At 42.1% G+C, this 23,692-nt stretch overlaps 1 protein-coding gene across 2 annotated transcripts in view; it reads left to right on the top strand.

The window, feature by feature from the left end:
• The first annotated feature begins 21,425 nt into the window (after nucleotides 1–21,425).
• robo3 (roundabout, axon guidance receptor, homolog 3 (Drosophila)) overlaps nucleotides 21,426–23,692 on the top strand; it is a 125,478-nt gene continuing 123,211 nt past the window's right edge. For both annotated transcript variants that reach the window (XM_040181840.2, XM_040181842.2), the window contains exon 1: nucleotides 21,426–22,011. In XM_040181840.2, coding sequence (XP_040037774.2) covers nucleotides 21,858–22,011 — 154 coding nt within the window. In that variant the 5' untranslated portion in view covers nucleotides 21,426–21,857. The remainder of the gene's footprint in view (nucleotides 22,012–23,692) is intronic.

Here is a 23,692-nt window from a genome sequence, read left to right as displayed (position 1 = left end):
CTGTACCTATTTACTCCAATGAAGGATCTGGTGTGAGTAAGTCAGATCTTCAGAGTGGAACTATAGTTGTTGGGAGTATTATTGTTTAGTAGTCATGTTAGTTTGTATGCGCTCACTACTTAAAAAAGTGGTGTTGAAGTATAAGCTTTGAAATCAGTTTAAATGTCAAGATAATACAAAATCAGTTGTCAACTGATCAGTAAATGTGGCCACTTTGTCTTGGTGTTTTTTGGAGGGATTGGGTGCGGGGGTCATTGCCTTACAGGGAAGAATTGCACTGATTGGAGTCAGCCAAGCTGGTGTACGCCAGTCATCCGCGCATGCGTGGGTACCCGAGCTGATTCTGATCAAATTGACCTATCGGGCACCCCTGGTTAAGTATTTGAAGTTCAGGCTAGCATAGGCTGAAGCATCACGAACATCACGAAAAAAACAAATGCCAATAACTTCTTTCCATTAATGGGTTTAAAAATAATAATAATGATGTGAAGAACAATACTTGGAATGCTTAATGCATTCCAACAATAACTGCAAGAAGAAAAAAAATCACACCAAGTCTCACCTGCAACCGACCTCACCAGGGTCCACCCACAATGTAAGACAGTCTAAGGTCATTGAACTGAACCCCACTCTCTCGGCAAGCCCGAAGGACCTCCAGATCCTGCTTGTGGAAACTGTTCATTCGGATGCACCTGCAGAGCACAAACAATGGATTTCAGTTTGAAACACAGAGCCCAAAACGCAAAACGTGCACATCAATGGAAAGACAGTGGAGTCGGGTGGGAAGAATGGCCAGCAGCACCTGTATGCCTGTCCTTTGCTCAGCCTCTCAACAAACAGATCGATATTGTGCGACTCCAGCTTCGCTTCCTTCTCCATGAGCCTCTTCAGGAAGAAAACCACAGCTGCGATTTCTCTCCTCATCTTTCATTACGCTCCGACAGCCCCTGTAAAAAGTAATGCGGAAACTAGGTAACTATGAAAGAAATAGGAGTTTGAGTGAAAAGCTACACAACTAATTAGTCTCGACAGGTCAGAATCTTGTTTTAAAGATATCCAACTCGCAGAAGGAACGTTAAAGTTAACATTAGATAACTAGAAAACAACTAAAGATGTTTGTCCGGTAAGTGACCGGATTATGTTTGAGATTATTTTTATAATCCTGCTAGCTAGTTAGGCGAACACTCCAAATACTCCGCTCCAAATACGGCGCTAAGTTATTTAGACCGCACTGAGATGCATTTAAAACCGAGCTGATTGTGAAAACAGTGAGTATTCTGTTAAAGAAATATAAGGCATTAGCTTATTGTCAAACGTTAATGCCTTATTGTTGAGTTAGCAGCCTCATGCTGCTAAAAGAACACAGCATCAAGTTACTTTAGTGCCAAAAGTTTGAAAGTCTTAATAACTTGTGAGACATTTACATACTAATCACACTGAGGGACACCTATCTAATAAAGCTGAGACATGAGGCTTTCTGCATTTTGACTCTTGAGGTTTGGTTATCAACGCGCCCTTTTCCACACAGGACCCACCTCCTGATTGTTCATTGGTTCAAAACCAACCAACATGGTGGATTTATTGGTCGAGCACACGCTCGTTATGGAGTGAATCGTACTCCGTGCTATCATCAGTCACAGCTTCAAGCATGTTTGTTGTAATCCAATAGCAGCATCTAGGAATGTGAACGAAATTGTTTGACAAATTAGCCTTCTCAGTTTATTGTGAGACTGATTAATAAACTGGGAAAATGAGGTAAGCAAAATATGTGACATGACAAATTACTGAAATATGAATACCAATATTGGATGGAAAATTGTTCATCTACACCGCATCATTCACCTTTCGTTGTAGTAACCTAGAGTCCTTTTTATTATTATTTTTTGGTCCAAGTTTACATTCTGTCATCGACTGAGTCAACAAATATTAGAACAGTAAATACTAACGGGCTCAATAAGAATCATCATTGTTTAAAATAATGAAAAATAAAAAAACATCACTGTCATGAGTCAAGACGTTTGTTTAGGTTTATAGTGTATACGTTTCTTCACAAACTGAATGAAGTAGAGGTCGATGAGGCTTACAAAGCTAAAGAAACGATACAAAATCTTAGTTCGATCTCATCAGGTAATTTGCACTCTGGGCTAAGAACAAGTGAAACACAATCAGTGATTATGAAAAAAGTAGAATAGATATCAACAAGCAGTTTTTTTATAAAATAGTTGAGACTTCTGTCAACATTTGAAAGTTGAAATGGTGTTTGTAGCTGAAAGATTGGCGAAGCTGAAGAATTTGAAAGTTGAAGAAGTTCAAGAGGATTTGAAAACAAACTCCATTTGAAAACCATGTTAAAATATTAATGATTATTGATTTATATAAATTCAAACATAAGACGTAGAAAGCTGAAAAGTCAAAGTGCCACGGAAGAAATAGAAGAAGAAGTTGATTAAAGATTGGAAGAACAATACTTGGAATGCTTAATGCATTCCAACAATAAGTACTTTGTCTATGTTGATTCTTTTGTCAGGATTAAATGGAATCCCTCAGAGTGTTCTGAAAAATCAGTATACATAGACTATATCTTACTGGTGTAGAAATAAATCAATATAAGATTCAAATTTATGAATCATCTGAAATAAAATCACTAACAGCCCTATAAGTTCTATAAAAAAGTTGTGTTTGGAGTACTTTAAAACAGGTAAGTGCAGATCGTAGCCAATGTTTCAAACGTTGTCAAGCATTCATATATTTCGTGATGAGTTCAGAATAATCCTGTTCTGGCTCGGTTCTGGATTGTTTCTCAGCCAAAATGGTCGCTGCTTGGGTGAAACCGATTTTAACTTATGTCACTGAGCTTTTGATTCAAACTGTATAAAAGAAGGAAAGGAAAACATCAGATTGGTTAATTAAATGAGAATAAGGCTACAAGTCCAAACTACACACAGGCTTCAACAGCTCGGAGATTCTGCACCACCCACTCGTTTCACACTTGCAAAGAGATGAAATCACTATGTAACTCACATATCTTTGAATTAGCCCTTGCTGAATAATTGCACAGATGAGTGAATATTGTCATACACGTTCAAAATGCATATTTCCACCCCAAGGATTACTTTTTATGCACAGCACCGGGTAAAATAAGTTGTAATAATATCCTGAGTGTTCATACCGAATCCCTCTTTTATGCGAACAAAATTAAACGGATAAGAGTGTATTATTTTTGACCTTCATCTATCAAAAACCCTCCTCCCTGTACTTCACTGTCAGCACTCCTCAACTGACATGAGCTCCCGTGTGCACCTGGCATGTAAAAATCACAGCACCACAGTCCAATTGAAGAAAAAAAAAAATCTACGTGCTTATTGTGTTTTGTGCTGGCAGGATGTTTTCTCAGAGGACGGGTGTGCAGATGAGTTTGAATGGTTCTACCCAATAAAAATAATTATTTAGGGTCTGTAACTTTTGGTGTTGTGACATTTCCCTGCAAGGTTAAAGGTCACTGACCAAATGTCAGGAGTACAGGCAGATGGCCGACTGTTGTCATTGCCTAATATTGATCTTGTTGATACATCTGATCAACTGAGATACTAAAGTTTATCCTCTGTGTTTATGGAGGAGAATTTTAATTTTAAATCGTTAATTTCCACCATTATTACAGATGAACTTCTGTTGGAAGAATAAGGAAATGTTGCTGAGGTGAGTCATTTGATCTACAATTTTTCATTCATCTGCAGAGACAAAGAGTTTGCAAGGCTTTAGCGGTTATCCATTCATTTAATCCTTTTGTTAGGACAAAAGCCCATGACTCAGCAGGATTACCTGAAAGAAAAGGGTCCCAGAACATCAGAACATGGCTACCCCCCAATCCAACAGAAAGGGAGATGAATCTGGAATAATAAAGCAGGAAAAGGTTTGTGACTGTCAGTATATACGAATATGTGCACGCATCTGTGTGTGAGTGATGAGCAGCGTGTGTGTCTGTGTGTAGTGCAGCTTCCCTGCTGTGAGCCTAATTAAAAGGAACTGGGTGCAGAGGGGCTGCTTTGGCGCCCAACCGAGTCCCTTTATATCCCTGCTTCCCTCCCTCTCTATCCCCTGCCTTTGATTACCGTGGAGCACTAATGCCCCTCAATCTCTGCCGCACATGTGACCCCTCGGTGCCTGAGAGGAGGAGAGGAGATCTTTGTTGTGCTTTTATTTAGTCCATTTTTTCTGGAATTGAAATTAAATTGGACTAAATTTGACTAAGTAAGTGTAAAGGTGTTAGGATTGTAAAATTCAGGACTGTTTTCCCTCTGCTGCTCCGTTCAAACAACCCAGCCAGCAGACTGACTGCAACTCATTCTCCTTTTTAAGATCCTCTCCCAAAAATGAGACATACGTGTACATCAATGTTTGTACTAAATCCAAAGAGAGCTTGTAGCTACTTTATGGACCAAAAACCACATTTTTTCACCTTCACAGATATTTTTGTCTGAAAAAAAAGAAAAATACTTCAAATTGGGTGACGCGATGGAAACGTATTACATTCGGTACGGGATGGGGGCGCGTTCATGTCCTCACAATGGGCGTGGCCTTAGCTTATTCCATTCAGGGTCAATCTTTGGCCCCACTCACTTATGATATGATTGAATGGAGCTATTCACTGTAGAAACTAAACGGTTTTTGGTTCCATGCCTAGCTCTGAACATGTTTATTTCTAATGTAAACCTGGGTATTGTAACGTCTATGGGGATGTAGATGTCGGTGCCAGCCTCAAGCAGCCATTCAAACACCTACAATTTTTGGAGCTTGGGTATTGGTTCCTTTTCTCAGCAGGTCGTCGCTTTGTGTCACTAGCACTATACAGTAACCACATATCCTCAAACAAAGGTGACGTATGATATCTTAAAAAAAGTTACTCATCATTTTCATGTTCATTGATGGTGAATTAATTGATGATGTATACGAATCAGAACATTTGTCTACTCAGGATAAAACTGAGTTAGTTAAAGGTATTTAGGTACATTTACTAAATGATTGGCTTGTGAGTCAAAATAATAACGTAGGTAACATAATTATTCATTAAGCATAACATGTGGCAAGTAAACTAACGTGGGCTGGGAAAAGAAAAACGGCATCTATGCTGAAAGATCACAGTTGGACTCGCTTGTCCTTCAGCTGTTGTTAAGTGTCCTCGTTCATGATCACGTGCAGAACATGCTAAAGGATTTTTAGGTGATTTTTTATGTATGCTGACTCGTCGTCAGCATTTTTGCACTTTGAGTTCCCCTTGTCTCAAATCCAACGTATTTTTGATTAAATACTTTTAATTATGTCTGTGTAAGACAGGGGTGCCCACACTTTTCAGCCTCCGAGCTACTTTTCAACTAACCAAGTCATGGCGATCTACCCTCGCTTCCGAGAACCGGCCGGCTGGCACACAAAGTCACACCTCAGAAACAGGAGAAGGCCATGACTGTCACACAACACAGAATATAAAAGGGTTCTGGAGCGTTTTCCAGGCTGCTCAAGACCAAACAGGAAGCCTGGCCGGCTTCATGCAACAGAGGAATTATGGGGGGGGGGAGAGATCAGCTGTCAATAACGAGCTCTTCCACTTCCACGTGCACAAAAAACATGCACTTAAACACACAGTGGCCAATTTGAGTTTATCCTTGTGTGGAGTAAGGGACATAATCCCCTGCTGTAATTGCATTCGGGGGGTTTCTGAGAGGCTTGATATACCACTGAAGCCACTTTAGCGGCGGAAGACGCATCTCAAGGCTCTCCAAGGTCGGAGCTTGACAACATATGTCTCTCAATTCCTTAATCCCTCTATTCCAAAACAAGATGGCTAAAATACATGCTTCAGGGCTGGTAATTACTCCGACACCTCGATGCCCCTTTTGTTTTGACTCAATTTAAAATAAGGAACAATGGCAGATGCGTGAAAAATGAAAATCTACTAAAGAAGAGAGAAAGGAAAGTAAAAGACAGAAGAAGTTGTGGAGGGAGATGTGTCCATTTTTCCACCCTGACTTTTAATTAAAGTTGCTTTCAATGAGGTGCAGGGTTGGTATTGAAAGAGATCAAGTCTGTCCTTGGCAGGATTTAGAGTCTACGCTGTGATGGATTCACCATTCTGTAGCTTTGGTACGACAAAAGTAGGTGACTTAGTCAGAAATCACACCCAATATCACAGTTTACTCTGATACAGTCATGTGTTTGTACATTTTTTGTCTTAGAAGTAATTTTGTGTCAGAGAGTGCTGATAACGATTCAAGTATTTAGCTTCCCTATGTGCCCTTTGGCCAACCCTATTAACTCCGAAAGGAGGTTCCCTTCAAACCCAACTTCAGTCTGAATTACGTGCAGAGGGAAACATATCATCCAAAATCTTTATTTTAAACCGTTTAAAAAAATTGGGTTTTTGTTGTATACTGAAACACAAAAAAAACAAATACAAATTTCTTTGGTTTGGCAAAAAATGATTTAACATAAAATTGCTAGAAATTGAATAAAGTACTTCAGAAAGTTTCAAATGGGACATGAATGTGGTAGACGACCACCTCTACATCGTTGTTGTCTTCTCTTGACTCACTTAAAAAAGCATTTCATATGTAAAAAGAAGGTAATACAGGATATACAAAATAGTTTACTTTGAAACCTAATTGTCTGTGCTGTTTCATTCTATAGCAATAATATTGTTCGGAGACCGGGCTCCTTTTGTTTCTCACTGTGAACCTCAAGATCCAGATGTTTTAAGCACAGCTTCCCTATCTAATTGGCATTGTGCAGCTCCCTGTCATCATGCATGTTTTATCACAATTTCTTCATCAGGTCCAATGGAACTTGCATCCCTTTTGTTACAGTGTGACGGACCCCAGATGATACCAGACAGAGGTGGTCATCCATCACCCTTGTCATGCGTCCCTGCACCCCCTCCAACTATTCCACAGCCCACATCACAGCATGCATATTCACAGGAGCTGGTGTCCCGTCTGAGTGAGCTAAATTGCCCTACCCTGCGCTTCTCTTTCCTTACAGTCAATATTAAAATGGGCTAATAAAGAGGGGCAAGATTCCCCGTGGTAATGGCTCCCTGGAGACCCCCCGACTAATTAAAGGGCTGCCCCTTCCAATGAACAGTAATCACTCACGGCTCAGGGTGGACAAATACACAAGCTTTGTGTGGCCGAACAAACATATAGGATAAGAGAATGAAGAGATAACACCCCCCCGCCCACACACACACACACACACACACACACACACACACACACACACACACACACACACACTTGTATTAGTAAAGTCGACATTTTCTTTATTAAGAAAAGGTTCCTCAATGAAGTACCCTGATTATGTGGATTCAAGTTCAATCCTACATTAGATGCAACTCTTACTTCCAATCACCAAGAGGAAGAAGCAGAGAGACAAAGAGAAGACAAGGAGTCAAATTGTTTTACTTCCTATACAGAAAACCTTCCTTTTCATTTTTTGCACACTTTGCTGTGTTCTTAAGACGCAGAATAAATGTTTTCTTGATGAATCCCATTGTCCTCAACATTGGAGGACGAACAGGATGGTTATTATTTTTTCAGTGACCGCTGCATCCAGCGAACTAAGGAAGTAAAAATGGTTCCATCTCTGAAACTGTCTCCAATTAGCATAATTGATGTGAATGGTGTACTGTTTCTTTGTTTAAATATTATCATGCGCAAAATGTTATCCTAAATAGGAAAACCTTGGTGAATGACAAACTGTGTGAGTGGGTACTGGACTGAACGGAGGTCTGCCTTACGGTCCTGTTCCAATGGTCACATTGCTACAATCATTATAACAACAGGGTACAATGCAAATAATATGTTTATTTCCTCTGGAAAACCAACACTCTATTGTAAAGTTTGAGTCTCACTGATGAGTCTTGAATAAATAAGTGATTTTGTCCAATCTGGGCCGACCTGCTGTGATTGGATGAATTAAAAATTGTTCATAGATGTTTGCGGTGTGGTCATTGTCCTGCTGAGAAGAACGAACAATAAAAAAGAGCAGAAATCCTTTTAAAAGCCGTGCAGTCAAAGCCCCGATGAAGAAAACCATCAGGCTTGGAGTCTGCCGTTCGTGAGACATTCATCATAGTATCCTTCAGCTTTAAGGTCAGGTGTGCTTTGTAATGATGTGAAATGAGCACTATGCGTTGAACCAGCGCTGCATATGGCATGGAGTTTCCCTTTTACACATAGCACACAAAAAAGATGTCAGTGTCAGACACGCTCTTACCAACAGAAAATACTCTGTTTGGCCTAGGCGAGAGGTGGCAGCACAAGATGCAGTTCGTAATTGGATTGTACCATCACCCTCTTGGAATACGGCCGTTTGTATTTTTTGCAATCAATGAACAGGCTTTATCTACTTGGAATGCTAAGAAGTGAACTAGAGACCCGAAGGGCTGTGGTAATAGCAGTGAGCTGTCAATCAAACTAGCCCCGCCCCAAAGCATACCCTGCATTATGGTCTGTTTGACTCCAACAGGACAATAATTGACTAAATCTAGACTTGAAACTAGAGATTGAGAATATGAACTCATGTTCTACCTTTATGTAATCTGACGTCTACCTGCTACCAGAGAAGTCACCCCCTGCTGGTCAGTAGACAGAATGCAAGTTTTACGATGATGTTATAAACAACCAGGACTCTAGCTGTCCCTTAAATTTGTCTGGCAATTTTAGCATCCCCATTACATATTGGCAGTTAACTGTTTCACTATTATTCCACAAACTTTTGACTCGTATAATTTCCGTATTAGCCCTGTCCGGAAATTATCATACAGTCTCTTATTTCATAAAAACACCAGCCTTCAACCAGAACCTATTTTTTGCCCGACACGTGTGCATATATAAAAGTCCTGCCTAAAGGTGCAACACACATTAATGTACCATATGTATCATATTGTATCTGTTTGCAGTGAGGCTGACAAGTCCAGGCTGAAGATTCGGGGCTGATTGACCATAAAATACTAACAAGGCTCTCCTAACGATCTCAATGAAATGCTCAGTGACTTAATTAGATGATGTGCTGTGCATTTTAAGGGGTTCACTTAGGGGCATGGTCTCTAAAGAGATCAGAATTATTTTTTAAATACATGTGGGACGTGCATTCAAGGCATTTCTCTATCATGAGGCAAAATAAAACACCTTTAATTAAGACCCTCTGAAGTTACAAAAGGAAGAGTATGGTTTTGCCACATCACATATGTCATCTGGCCAATCAAACATGTTCAATGGTAAAAGGGTTACAAAAAGGTTATGGCATGGGTGTCCAAAGTCCCGCCTTGTGGCCAATCACGGCCCACGGTCATATTTCATACTGCCCGCAACTTTGGTGTTATAATGTATTATTTATGGCCTGCTAGAATTGTTAAATAAATTCTAAAACTTTAAAATGCAATTCCTCCTTTAACAGACAATAGACAGCATTACTTATAACTTGTGTTTAAAATGATCATGATATTTATCATCTTCATGGAGATTTAATGTTGGTTCAATTTTATCTGACCCTCCAGGAAATGGATGAAAGGCAGAGTTGTCTTTTTAGAGTTGTCTTTTTCTATTTCTACTCTACACTCAGATAAATATATAAAAAATCTATTTCACATGCGCAAATACATTTTTTGTCCACTCTATAAGTCTGGATTATATATGAAAATAATCAGTGTCTACATTTTTGTGTATTTGTAAGGATTTGTCTCTCATTAACTTGGTTTCTTTGAGTCTGCTCAGTGTGTCCACGAGAGGACAATGCCCTGCAAACTTAGGGGTTGCTAAGGAACTGCAGTGAGCATCCAATGCTCATCCAACTGAACAATCAGACTCATAGTGTCTGCAGACACATACAGGATGTCTAGGATTGGGCAGGTAAAACATGGTAAGACAAGGTCAAACTGCTTTTATAAGTTCAATGGCACGAATGTCAATAGATGGCATCTGAAACTCTTCCAGTAAAAAAAAAGCATGGCACCACCCATCATAGTAAAACAAGCAGCCTCTGATCTCAGGAGGCTGTAAATGACCATTATAGCCACTGTTACTTCCTGAGATGCCAACAATTAGTCCCTGCCGCCGTGCTAATGGCTTCAGTGTGGAAGATGTGAGAGCGCTGGTACCAGCGGCCTGGGAAGACCAGTGGGTGTCTGGAAAAGAGCCGCTCATCCTTCAATCCTAATTGAAAGACGCCATCTAGCTGGGTTTACGACAGGACGGAAGGGACGGGTGGAACGGGTGAACTTTGGGAGGTTTTGGCAATCTGGCCCTGTCCACCCCCTCCAAGGAACAGAAGAGGTGCAAAATGGACACCAGGTGGAAGAAGCATAACAGAGAAGCAGCGCGCGAGGATGCAGAGCGTTTAGCAATGCGCATGGTTGGCCGGCTGCATGATCGGTGTTTTTCTAGAGTTGTAAAGTTGTATGTCAATGTGTTAATATGACTTTGGATATGAAGAAGGCTGCGTTGTTATTTTCATACGGCCCTAGGAAAATGAATTCAGGAAAAACTATCCTATATATTATACTAAATATCTGTACATTATGAGGTTTTGAATGAAAACCGTGGCAAAAAACATACCCAGATTTCTTGGCACATGCCTGCTGTGTTTTTCCAACAGTTTTTTTAGGGTTCAACTGCCGTGGCGCAGTTAACCAAGCAAACCCTCGCATTTGCATCACAGTGCTGGACAGTATGAATGGGACTAAATTGAGAGGGAAAGGTTGACAGTGTCTCTGCTGTGTTGTGATGTCTGTTAATCATTACCAACACCCCTCTGGCTTCAATAAAGGAGAATAAAAGAATATAAAAGAACAATTTGGGCTGCCCCAGCTGTGAATAACCAACCCATCTCACAGAACAATAGCCCGGTCATGCTTGCTATAACTCAGCTTGTGATCTCGGACACGCCCCTCTCTCTTGCCACATCTTTGTTAAAGTCGTCTGTCAGGCATATCAATTTTCCTCTCCCCACCCCTGATGCAGCACCAGATGGTTAAGATCCATAATTTAGTCCCCCCCCCCCCTCCTCCAAAGAAAAAAACCTCTGACCCCCACTTCCACATCGTTTCATGCTATCACAATCACCATGGCTCATTATTGGCCAGTAGTAGCCCACCCCCTTGACTAATTAGGCTCAGCTTTGTCGAGCCGGGGAGCAATAGCTTTGCGAGCTGGGAGGGCCTCCCAGCACCTGGGGAGGCTACCTGTTACAGCGCCTGGCCCATCAGCCTCACAGAGAAGGACAGGCACGCCAGGGAGGAAGGGGGGGGCCCAGCTGGCCGGCCTGCACTGGCACTTACAGAAGAGGCGTGATGGTAGCCACTGGTGCATGATGCAGTTGTTTTGGCAGCCCATGGGGGCATTTTAGGCAAAACACACCCCAGTAGGTGTGCATTTAAGAGTGCAAGGGATTAAAATCTATAGGGCGGCCACATGTTCAAGTTGCTAAAATGCACTTAATCCTTCCCAGGAACGCTGAAGGAATGAAACCATAGACAGCAATTATTTTTTCATCTGTGAGCTTAACCTATCTTCATCTATTTTGACTTGTTTTTTTCTGGTGAAAACCGCTTAAGCACTTATTAAGCTGAAAATTGGGCCTGCCATCGATTCTCCGCTGCAATGCACGGTTGAAGTTGGCTGTACTGTGGGAAAGATATCAAGCTCAAAGGTTTTCTCCTCCTTCCCATTCTGAGGCTGACAAATGACTCGTCTTTTTTCGCTGCAATCAATATGACGCAGGCCCCATCCCTCTCTGACTGGAATGAGCTCCAGCGTTTTGGAGGTTCTCACACACTCACACTCTTTGTGAGAATGTGAACCAATCTGGTTAAACGGTGAGACGCCCTCACACACACTAGTCACAGCAGTCTTGCTGCAGCGCAATGCACAAGGTCTCCAAGAGGCACTGGAAGAACGTTAGTGCTCCACTGCAGGACAGAGGGCTCCAACCCGGGGGAGCAAAGACAGTATGGGGCTCACTAAAATTACCACCTTCCACTTGGGCAGGTGGGGCTGGTCATAATACTAATGCATATTTAAATGACTACTTTGCATTTATCTGCATTCATCTAAAATAGTATGAAATAGAAATAGATTAAAAATTGATATGTATGGTTGTATGGAGGGGAATTCATGAGATGCAAATGTGCAATGAGATAAATGGCAGGTCCATCTTTTCCCACTTAATATCCATGGGGTCGCGGCTAATTGTGCTTTTGTTGTGCAATTACCCAGAGTTTGTTCGGGGTTTAGATAGTCAGGCTGCAGGGATGTGACTTCTGCTTTGTTTAACCCCCCCCTCATTCAGCCCCCCCCCGTGTAACTTAAGGATAATCCCCTGACTAAAGCATATTGGCTCTGTCACTCCCGGTTACGCTTCCTGCGATGTGACTGTTGATGAGAAGAAACTGAGATGACACCGAGATTGCTGTTAAAGAGGCACGGCCGTCCAGGTTTCAGCCGCGTTGGCAGGCGGTCCGAACGCTTTGAAGTCGCCTTTGAAGTTGTGAGGCAATCGGAGGAAATGAGGAAAATTTGCTGCAGGGTTTCCGAAGAGCCAGTTTGTGAGAGGCCTGATTGGACACAGAGCCCCAGAGGGAGACAGCGGACATTTTTCTCAGGGGACCTGTCCTTCCTGGCCTGCAAAATGTTCTTCACCTCAAGAACTGGGGAAGGTGCTTTTCAAACTAAGGAGAAACAATTAAATAGTTTGTATTCAGCGTCAGTCGCTAATGTTAAAAACCACAGACCACGGTAGGAATCTATTACAGGTGTAGACATGGACTCAGACCTGAATCCTAGCAGTCAAATTAAGACAATTCCCCTAAGAATAAAGCAATGATTTAAAGACTAGTGTCTCAAGAGGATTTTGAAAAAAAACCTCCATGCATTTATTGTCAGTCCCAGCCAATTCAAAACACTACTGCTCAACTCCTCGCTGAGAAGAAAGTGGATCTCATCACCAGTTCTGAAGTTTTTACATCAACATCTTGACAGTCAGAGAATAGATTTCAAGACATCACTGTATTAAAGCACAATGCAATATGATTCATTCATGTACAAAGAGGAATCCATCAACGCCGACTGTGCGAAAATCATAACTGAAAAATTTGCCTCAGAGGGCGTCACAGTCTGTACACATGCGGAATCCTGTGTTCTGAAACTCTCACATTGGCACAGGAAGAACTTTCTCCATCTATTAACATTCTCCTTCCTAGAGGAGCAATAGAGTCCAGCTCACCCTCAAAGAGCCTGCAGCACTATCGACAAGATAATCCATCTGGGACGGACGCAATTTTTTACAGGAAACCGTCTGCCACATTACAATCCAAACAGCCCTGTAAGATGGCTTGGGACAAGACTGCCCCTATCCCTGGAGTTCAAACTAAAACTAAAGACTTTCAAATCAAGACTAAAAGACTTTTATCAAACTATTTGTTAGACTGTATTTTTATCCTTCATTAGATGTTATTTTTTAGTTGTCGTGTTCTTTTTCGTGGTTTTTCATTTGTTGTTGTATTTATATAATGTGTGTCTTTAGCACCTCGGTTTTTGATGTAAAACCCTTTGTATTGCCTTAATAATAATAGGTGCTGTATTGCCTTGCCTACTAAACATATAGGCAGGCACCAATTATTCCACTTTGGCATATGGGCAGTGCCGAGGACCCAGCTCTGTTGGATGGAACTGCTCCAGGTTAGTGACACATGATGTTTATTGCCAAAAACAGAACCCAATTACTGCTACCTCCTTTGCTGATGGCAGTTGTTTATCGGTGTATCAGATGTATCAGAGCAGGAGGCAAAGGGCGAGGGGGGAGTTTTATACACCTGCAGCCTGGATCTGGCCGTCTGCCACTATTTAGCCATCCAGTATCCAGCTGGGAGAAAAGAGGTGGGGGATGCGTCCGACTGTCTTTACCCCAGCTCAGATTCCCAAAGGGGCAAACTGCAGCAACAGAACCCAGAAGTGCAAGCGACCAGACTCGGGCACAGATGTTCCACTCTGGCGCCGCGCTGCCTCTCCAGTTCTGATGCCTGTCCGACGGCAGGTGCTGCCAGCAATCACGTCTCGCTGTTTAGGACGAGTCAGACTTTTACCACACTTCATCCCAGCTGACAGTCATCCAGGGGAATGGGACCCTGCCCCCTGTCATCACTCCGACAGACAAAGCGGCCAACATGACAATGAGCTACTGCGATGAGGCCAGTATCTTCTCCTTTGGAGGTTATATTCAAAATCAGCTTCATCAGTACTTCCTAGTTTTTTCTAAAGAAAATGTGATTCCTGAAACATGCATGTGCTGGGGAGGTGGTTCTAATTCAATTTTAATGGTTCTAAGATTGCCTTGGCCTACTACAATACAGCTCTTTCATTAAAGTCTTTATTAGCAGTTTGCGTCGTCTTTGAGTAATGAAATTATACATCCAGTGTCCAGTTACTTACAGACGCTACCAGTGCTGTAGTGGTAAAATTAGAGGTGGGTAAACTCTGAATTTTGTGATCATACAGACCTCAACGCGTTGCAATGCGATGCGATGCAACGCAACACAAAGCGTCGCGACTCTGTAAGACTGTCCTGGCTATATTGCATTATGTTTTCTGTCCAGATATGTGGGTGGCATCTGCTCTCTATTTCTCCTCTCACTGTGTCTTCAGTCTCAGATTTTTCTTCCTCTGTATCTCCCTCTACTTCAGATTCTAATTCAGATTCTCCACTCTCCATCTCTCCTCTCTTACTACTTGTTTCTTCATCTCCTCCCTCTATTTCATCTTTCTCTGTCAACCCTTTCTCTGTTTCTTCATTCTCTGTTGGTATTCTTTCATTTCCTCCCCTTTCCTATTCTCCACTCTTTGGTTCTCCACTGTCATGATTACGTTCTCTCATCAGCCGTTCTCTCTCTATTCAACCTGGTGTTTCTCCTCTCTCTGTGCTCTCTGCATCATTGCCTGTCCTATCACTGCCTGAAAAAATATGTTGAATTTAAGAGTTAACCAGTTAAGCAGCCTGTCAATTACACTGACAACATAAGTTAAAGGAACACTCATGTACTACCTATGTCATCATAAATAGCCTATACAGCATGTTTTTTTTCACATTGAGAACTGACTTGTTTTCTAATCTATGTTTACAGTGTATTTCGCTTACAGGCTACTCTACACCTTTCATGACTTCAAATAATTGATTAAGCATATAGGCCTATTCAGTGAAGCAACAGCTTTGCTCCCCGCTCACGTTTTCTATGCGAGAGCAGGACATGCGGACAGGGGAGGCAGAGCCTCACCTGTCATCATGAAAGTAAAAAACTAATATATTTGACTTTGACCGCGAAAATGGAAGATTCTACAGCTAAACTAAAACATTTCACTTAGCATTTCTCTTAGCTATGTCTAACTGGCTTGCACATAATCTGTAACAATTTTTTAATGAATTAGCCTAATCTGCACCAATATGCGTGAGTATAATTACTCATTTTATTAGGTCTATTTAGATGGGACCGGGAAGGCCGGCTTATTACCTGCATCATCGTATTTGAAAGCACGTTATTAATAGCGTTTGTCCCTGTCTTAATGCGATGTTGTGCGAAACAAAACAACGTGAATTGATCTTCTTCAGTCTTACTTTGTACTTGAGGCCTTTTGTGGGCATCTGTGGGAGCGGGATATCGCCTGATATCCATTGCTAATTACTGGCGGTAATCCATTCTGAACAGGTAGGCAGGCAGGCTAATCCACAACGTGTATGTGTTTACACACCTCCTGGATCCTGATTGGTGTCGCTGCTGCAACCGCAAGGCACTGATTGGATGGTCACAGACCGTAATACAGCGCAGTTGAAAAGGATTCAGACTACGGCGTTTATATGTTCAACAATAGGAAACGTAGTCTTATCTGTTTTAAAATTACACAAGTTTATTTTGGATTATTCCAACGGAAGAATACAAGGCGCAGGGAACTTTGAGGTGCATAAACGCTATTTCCAAAATTCCAGAGGGGCGTAAATGGCGTTTACGTGCGTTTACCCTCCACTACAGCCCTGGACGCTACGGTTGAACTGGCATGAAAAACGTTCTAAAATCTAAATTAATGCCGTGGTACTGAAAATGTCAAAATGTTCCCCAAAAGATCATCTATTTAATAATCTTGTCTGGCAGCTTGGCATCATGCAAGGTTCTGTAAATAGATTTGAGCTCTGGGAAAGGAAAGTGCAAGATGAGAGTTAAATTGAAACCTTTCTCACTGTGATAAATTTACTCACAGGTCGGTCAGTGTTTCTGCCGTTTGGGAATAACTAACGATTCGATTCGAATCGCGATTCATGGTTGCCGATTCGATTCATGGACGATCTGAGTTAATTTAGAACAATTCGATTCGATTCAGTGACTTGAAATCGATTCAGTAACTTTACTGGACAGTGCAGGTAAAGTTTCCGAGATACCTGTTGTTTTTTGTAAGGAAATCAGGTTTAAATTAATTATGGATATTATAAACCAGCAAACAACAATTAATGGCAAATGTATCAACTTTTTATTTGAATCAAGTGCCATTTTCAATGTAAACATTTCACAATAATTACACAATGTTTGGATCAATTCACAGAACCCCGGATTTTCAACCTCATTGTAGGCTCGCATGTCTTTAAAAAACAAACAAACACACATCCATAGAGTTTTTGTGCTTAAATCCAATGTGCAGTTTCCAAGTATCGATACAAATCGATTATGTACCATTTCAATCGATTTGTAATCGATATATGTCGTCCGGAATGCCGATTTGCGGAGATTCAGTTGGATCGCAGGAATATAAATCGATTAATCGATTCAGTGGATGAATCGTTACACCCCTACTGAATACTACTCAGTGCACCTAAGAAGGTAACCTAACCTATCTCTACAAGTAGCATCACATGATTCATTTTGCACACTGGTAACAAAAATCCAAGATTGGCAACATCCACGTCTTATACACAGTCTATGCTTTTAACCCATGGAGCTCTATGTGGATCCCATGGACGTATAAAGCTGACTGGATACACCATCGAAGGTGGTAACACGTCTCATAAAAGTTGCTCATTGTTGTGTTTGTGGAGGAGAGACAGCAAGCACAGGTACGTCGGGTGCGTAGTTAATACTCTGGCGGAGAACAAGGGGAAGAGGCAGGCTACAAATAGAGGGTCTGATTACAGAAAGTAGGAAGGAACAGGTGAGGAGACGAGAGAATGAGAAGCAGCTGGGAGCTGAATGAGCAGGTGTAATTAAGTGTGTGTGTGTGTGTGTAAGTGAAGAAAGGGTTGGAAAGGAAAAAAGGAGGAGGATACCCGGTTCATGACACTCAATGGCACGTTGTCCGTTTTTGACATCCGAAAACAAAACTACCTGTATCTTTTGCATCCACGGGCCAACCGAGTACCCTGCATTGGGCTTTCTTTAAGCCCGCCTCCTTCGATGAAGCAGTTTCTTTGGACTCACAATGCATTAAAGTGGCTCAGGATTTAGATAATAGTGCATTTCACAATCAGGAATTCAATAATGTATGAGCCCATACGCATACATCTGGTCCAATCAATTAAATATTTGATTAAAATCTTTCTTCTGTAAACTCCCCAAATATTTAGCCTAAGTACAGAAGATACGCCCTAATTTCAGTTCACTGGTTTAATAGACAACACCGCAATGCTAGGTAATAATATATGTCTCATTCTAAAGGTATGTTCAGATGTAAGTAGGAGTCAAACAATTCAACAGTGATTCAAGTTATCACACTGAAATGGAAAAATGGCGGCGTTTTCATTTTCTTTCATGTAAGCTGTTTGGGAATGTGAAAGAAATTTAAACACACAAAAATTGTCATGGTGAGACAAAGACAGCCATCCATCTTACAATATTATGACATTAATGACCCACCCATCCTTGGAGAGTCACCATTCATCCGTGTTTGAGGGATCCGCGTGAGGTTCCATGCCTCAAACGCAGTTCCCCTGTTCTTATCTGCACCACACTCACATGAAATAACAGACAATAAAGATTAAAAACTAGTGTCATTTTACAATTAATTATTTTAGTCACACTGTTATACTGCAACTGCCAATGCTACAGTTGTTTTATGATGTTAGACCTGTGCATATGGCTAAAACAAAACGTGGCAGTTCATAGAAAAGAGAAGCCATAAAGCCGGGATTAAAATGTCTCCATCGATTGTGAGAACGCTCTCAAAGTGGTGTCTTCACTGAGGATTGTGTCTGAGAAGAGGAGCCAGGAGCAGGCAATCATACACACGTCTTTGCAGTGGCACTTCAGAGCCGCCTCATTACAGCTATGAGTGAAAAAGAAAAGAAGACAATTTGGTTTCAAAGATAATTGCAACAAAATAAAGTAAGTCATGATTTTCTGTTTCCTGTGTTCTCCTCAACATACTATGCTGTGAATATTCATTTATTTCTCTCATGCAGCTTTAGGTCTTTGCTGAAAACTGAAAATTACAGTTCCCCAGAAGTGCAAAACACAGCGGCAAAAAGGAAAACACAACAAAATTAACTTCTTACGGAAAGGGTAGGGCCTTATAGCAGATAGCAGAGGACGGACCCTTCTGATTGGACAGACGGACTTTCTGTCTGTCTTTTAACAGGAAATGATACAGGGCTCTCAAGTGTCACGCACTCCCGCCACACATCCAATTCCTCACGGAATCGGACTCCGGTCCCGAGCTGTGCCGGCCGAAGCTCTCCTGCTGCGGTCACTTCCCCCCCTCATCAGAGGCTGTCCCGCCACTGATTTATTGATTTCCATAATATCTAGAAACCCGCATTTCTCAGCTTTCAGAATTGTGAATTGTGTAAATAGTCACGGCCATTTGAATCCTCATGTCACTTTCCGTCGCCGGCGAAAGGCTTCGAATTAAGAGGGTTAAAAGACAGACAGTCCGTCAGAAGGGTCCGTCCTCTGCTATAAGGCCCGACCCTTTGCGTAAGAAGTTAATTTCGTTGGGTTTTGCCGCTGTGTTTTGCACTTCAGGGCCACCGTAGAAAATACAGGTTGTCCTTCTCTTCCAAACTGTAATCTGCCAAACTCTTTCCAAACAATGTAACTTAAGGGGAGAACCTGCAGGTAAAAACATGCTTTTATCATGGACCTTTGAATTCGGAGTTGTGTTAAGGGATAGTGCTTCGATGTCACGTCTTCATTCAGACTAGAGATAAAAAATACACATGTATGTTTTTATTTGACAATTTATTTCTTTGAACACAAAAGTAAATGTCTCATTTGTATATTTAAACATAACATTTCAGAAAGATACTACAAAAGTGCAACAACAAACAATTGCCTTAGAGTAAGTAATCAAATGCTGAGGTTCCATGGTGATATTTATTAGATTATTTCTTGCCATCTTTATCTGTACTGTCTTCATAGCGGATGCAAATTTTACAATTTGTTTGTTGACAGTATATTCTAATTGAAGTTGTGATACAATGGGATATCCAAAATACTCTCTGTATAAATCTTGAACTCTACATATGTCAACAGAAATCAAAGAATCATATCGCACCTGGCTCATTTGCGTTTTACGAAACCAGGTTATACATCAAAATGATTGTTGTGAAGGGCGTAACCCACAGGGGAAGTCTCTTGGGGATATCTACCAGTGTCTACCAGTGTCCCTTTGGTGAACAAGGCTTTCTTCTCTCAGACAACTGACCTCCCTGAAGACTTTACCGCACACCCTCCGCGTCTTCTCACATTATTAAACAGCACATCCATGTGAAACATCTGGATAACACAGACCACATGACTTCATCGCAGCTATTGATCTTCTATAGCCCCTGGTATGCCCACAGAGCTCCCACATTAGCATGTGTGGGTGGGGAATGTAATGGGAAAATGATATGTGACCCTTTTAAATGCTTCATTCGTATAACCAGTTTATTAGTTGCAAGTGCTTAGGTCACAAAGGCCCTGACATAAGAACTGATGTCTCCCACTTGGATTAGATGTTTCCAGCGTCATAGCTGTAGAGATTGAACAAAGTGTTTGTTATGTCTATGACCACCTTTGTTTTAGCATGTTGGGAGAGCAAGGATACGGTCAAAGAGCTGACGTGTCTTACATGGATAAGATGTTCCCAGTATCCTGACTGTAGATACTCAACAAGATGGTTAACGGTTTCTGTTGACGCCACCGATATCTAAGTTTAGGTATAAGAACTGCCTCGATGTGTTGGGAGGAAAAAGGAGGTTCTTGACAGTCTACTGACCACGTAGCTGTTGTGACCCTTTTTTCCCTTGCAAGGAAATAAACGGAGAAAAGACATACTTGACTCAGAGCCTTTGTTTCTTACTTAACGATTGTCTGTGCAAAATCTTCCACCACAGGAAGAAATGCCCAATGAATGGAAGGGCCTCTGAAATGAGACGCTTGAAGGCAGGAAGCGGAAAGGACTCCATGAGAAGGGCATGGGACGGGGGTCGTCACGGCAACTTTGTCGGCGGGCTGGCTTCCATTGTCCCAGTGATGAAACGGGAGGACAGGGTCCTGATGGAGGACGGGCATCGTTAATAGGAGTCACACTGAGGCTGTCAGCGGGCCGTCTGTGGAACCACATGCGACCTTGCTGCTGCAATCTCACGTGCACGTCATTGATGATATGTAGACTATGCATTAAGGCCACTGCATGCTTTAGCATGATTCAAGGTATGCAGGGGGATTTGTATTATCCCAATGAAAGCGCGCTCTCCTTCCTTAAATGAATAAGTAACAACTTTGCAGTTTAGCAAAGCACTTGATGGTGACTTTCAGAACATTATTAGTTGATGCTTTAATGTTCCTGTTCTAGATTACGGCTTGAAAGCGGAACCATTTTTTGCATTCTTTCAATTTAAAGATGTTTTGTAATTTTGTAGACTATATTTTGGCATTGCAAATTCAAATACACAAAAAAAATTTGCTGCAAAATGTGGGGATTTCTTTCTTTTTTTTGGTCGCAATATGCAAAATTAAGAATTAAGAAGCTGTTTTCTGGCACAAACCTTTTCCCAAAGACAAATGGACTAAGATTAACCTTTTTTGAGGAATGTCCAGTTTGTGTTGCTAATAAAGACCAGAACAAACACAGCCTCGGGGGTTTGGCTCGCCCCACGTTTGTTTACCTCACACCCACGTCTTGCCTTTATGTATACTGTATGGCACTGTGTGTGGTTTATTGGTAAGACAATGACAGTAAGTCTTTTTCTCCAGCACCCTGATTCCGAGCCTCCTGGGATGATTATTAATGTAATAATTAAACATTTATTGCCAACAGCACCTGCTGTCTCTCTCTCTCCTCTGGACCCCGGGGACCACAGAGAGGGAGAGCAGGAGGGGGAGGGAGGGAGGGACACAGGAGGAGCCAGAGGGAGGGGTTGAAGCGCGGAGAGCAGCAAATCCGAAGGGGTCACCGTCACATTGCTGGATTCTTTCACACCAGCGAGAGGCTGTTCTGTGCGAAACGGCAGACAGCGTGTGAAGTTATGTGATCCCAGAACAAAAGGAACAAGGAGGACGGAACAATCCGATGCTGGGAAGGAAGCGGAGGGAACCAATGTGAGGGGGGGCCCTAAACCCAGTCTGACATCCGCAGCCTGCCAATCAGCTGAACTTTGACTTCCTTTTCATCTACTTTTTTATCGGAAACAGATCGCCTTTTTCATCAAAACGCATATTTTTTTCAGTTTGTGTTATTTTGAATCAACTTTTGAATCAACTTGGGAAGAGTACATATCTCCCATCTTTAAAAGGACAGAAAGAGAGAGACGGTGAGACCCTCAGGGGAGCGCGTGGGTCCCTTTGGGCATCAAAGATGCTGCGCTACCTGATCAAGACTCTGCTGCAGATGAACCTGTTCACTGACACCATGCGGAACCCGTCCAACGGCACCGATCCGTTCTTTAACAGCACCATGCCCTCCTTCAATGGCTCACTGCTCGACTGGGGAAACTTCACCGGCTTCAACGGTAAGCGCAGGGAATCTACACCCCCCCCAACACTTAACCTCCCTTGGTTTGCCTCTGCTCCCTCTTCCCCAACACAGAGGACTTAAAGGGTTTCTTGAAAAAACACTTGTGTGTGAGCTGTGTTTTTGCAATGGTGATGTGGAGTTGAAAAGGGAGCGTCTCCATGTGGGGCGATGTGAGATGAATAGCTGTTTGAAAATCAGACGAAGGCAAGCTGAGATGTGCTGATCTCACACCAGATATAACATGTATAACGCGTGTGTAAGAACTCCTAGAGACAGCTGATAACCATAGTTTTATAGAGTACAGATAACCATAGAGTTTCATAGAGTACAACACTTCCTGATTTGACTATAAGGATATTTGAGGTGTTAAATGAATTCAGGGTAATCCATCCATTCGATACAGCATGACTTGTGTCCTTGTGCAAGGGGGATAAATAATCGTCTCATTCTACATTCTAAGTCTTCCTGCAAAAACCTGTCCAAAAAACAGGGTCATTAGATGTTAGATGCATGCTGGGATCAGACGCTTGTCACAGTGTTTTTGTGGGCTGTGAGAGAATGGGACAGAGGCGTCATCCAATGACGCTCAGTTTTGCCCGCTCGCTATGGTGCTAAATGAAGCCGTCTGCTGTCAGGCACGACGGACCGGAGCTGTCACATCTCCTCAACTTTTGGCACTGTGCTCTCCGTCATTGATGGAGCTCACAGCGGCTCGTCCCTGCTCTCCTCCATGTTAAATTCATAAAAGTTTTCAGTTTTTTGATGGTGCTTTTACTGTGTGCTCAGGCTTATTAACATGCTGTAACGAGCAGTCCCGCTTGTGCGGGTGCAGGAGAGAGTTAAGTCAACACATCACCTTGATGTCTGCTTTAATGAGCACCCAAGCTTTGTCTCCATGTCAGTGCATACCATTGAAAGCTGCTTTTAGCTGCATACACACACACACACACACACACACACACACACACACACACACACACACACACACACACACACACACACACACACACACACACACACACACACACACACACACACAAACCTTTGCACATGCATGCACACACACAAATCACACACCCACACACAGACACACACACACACACACACACACACACTCACACACACACACACAATTGTCAGGTGTATCTAACATATTCGATTTGCTCTTTGCTTATTTTCTCCCTCCCTCCCTCCCTCCTTCCTTTTCTCTCTCTTATTCCTTTTCTCTTATTTTTCTGGCTATTTCTCCTGTCTTTTCCTCCTCTCCCTTCATTCTCTCGTCTTTCCTTCCTCTTCATCCTGTCTCTCTTTTCCATTTGAATTCTGAGCCAGTTTCTAAAATATCCAGCTGCTTCCCAGCTTGTGTGCATCGACTAGTTGGAGCCAGTGGCAGGGTCATTTTGTGTGTGCGTGCATGTGGGGAGTCAGTGTGCATTTGTCTTTTGATGAGTGGTCATGAGTGTGAAGGGTAGATGTGCTGATAACCACCCTGCAGCAGCAGTTGGACTGCCTGAGTTTATAGCTTCTATTTCATTGTTCACACTCTTGTATTTTTTTGTCTTTGCATTCCTCCTCTCATCCACAAGCTCTAATGGAGTGTAGATTGAGCGTGGTGTCGTCTGTGAGGATCTATAGTGGTCTGATGAGAAACTAAGCACAACCGGCAAAAAGGAACA

This window comes from Gasterosteus aculeatus, chromosome 7, assembly GCF_964276395.1.
Source record: "Gasterosteus aculeatus chromosome 7, fGasAcu3.hap1.1, whole genome shotgun sequence".
Classification (NCBI taxonomy): Eukaryota; Metazoa; Chordata; class Actinopteri; order Perciformes; family Gasterosteidae; genus Gasterosteus; species Gasterosteus aculeatus.
This window is presented reverse-complemented; position numbering and strand designations above follow the sequence as displayed.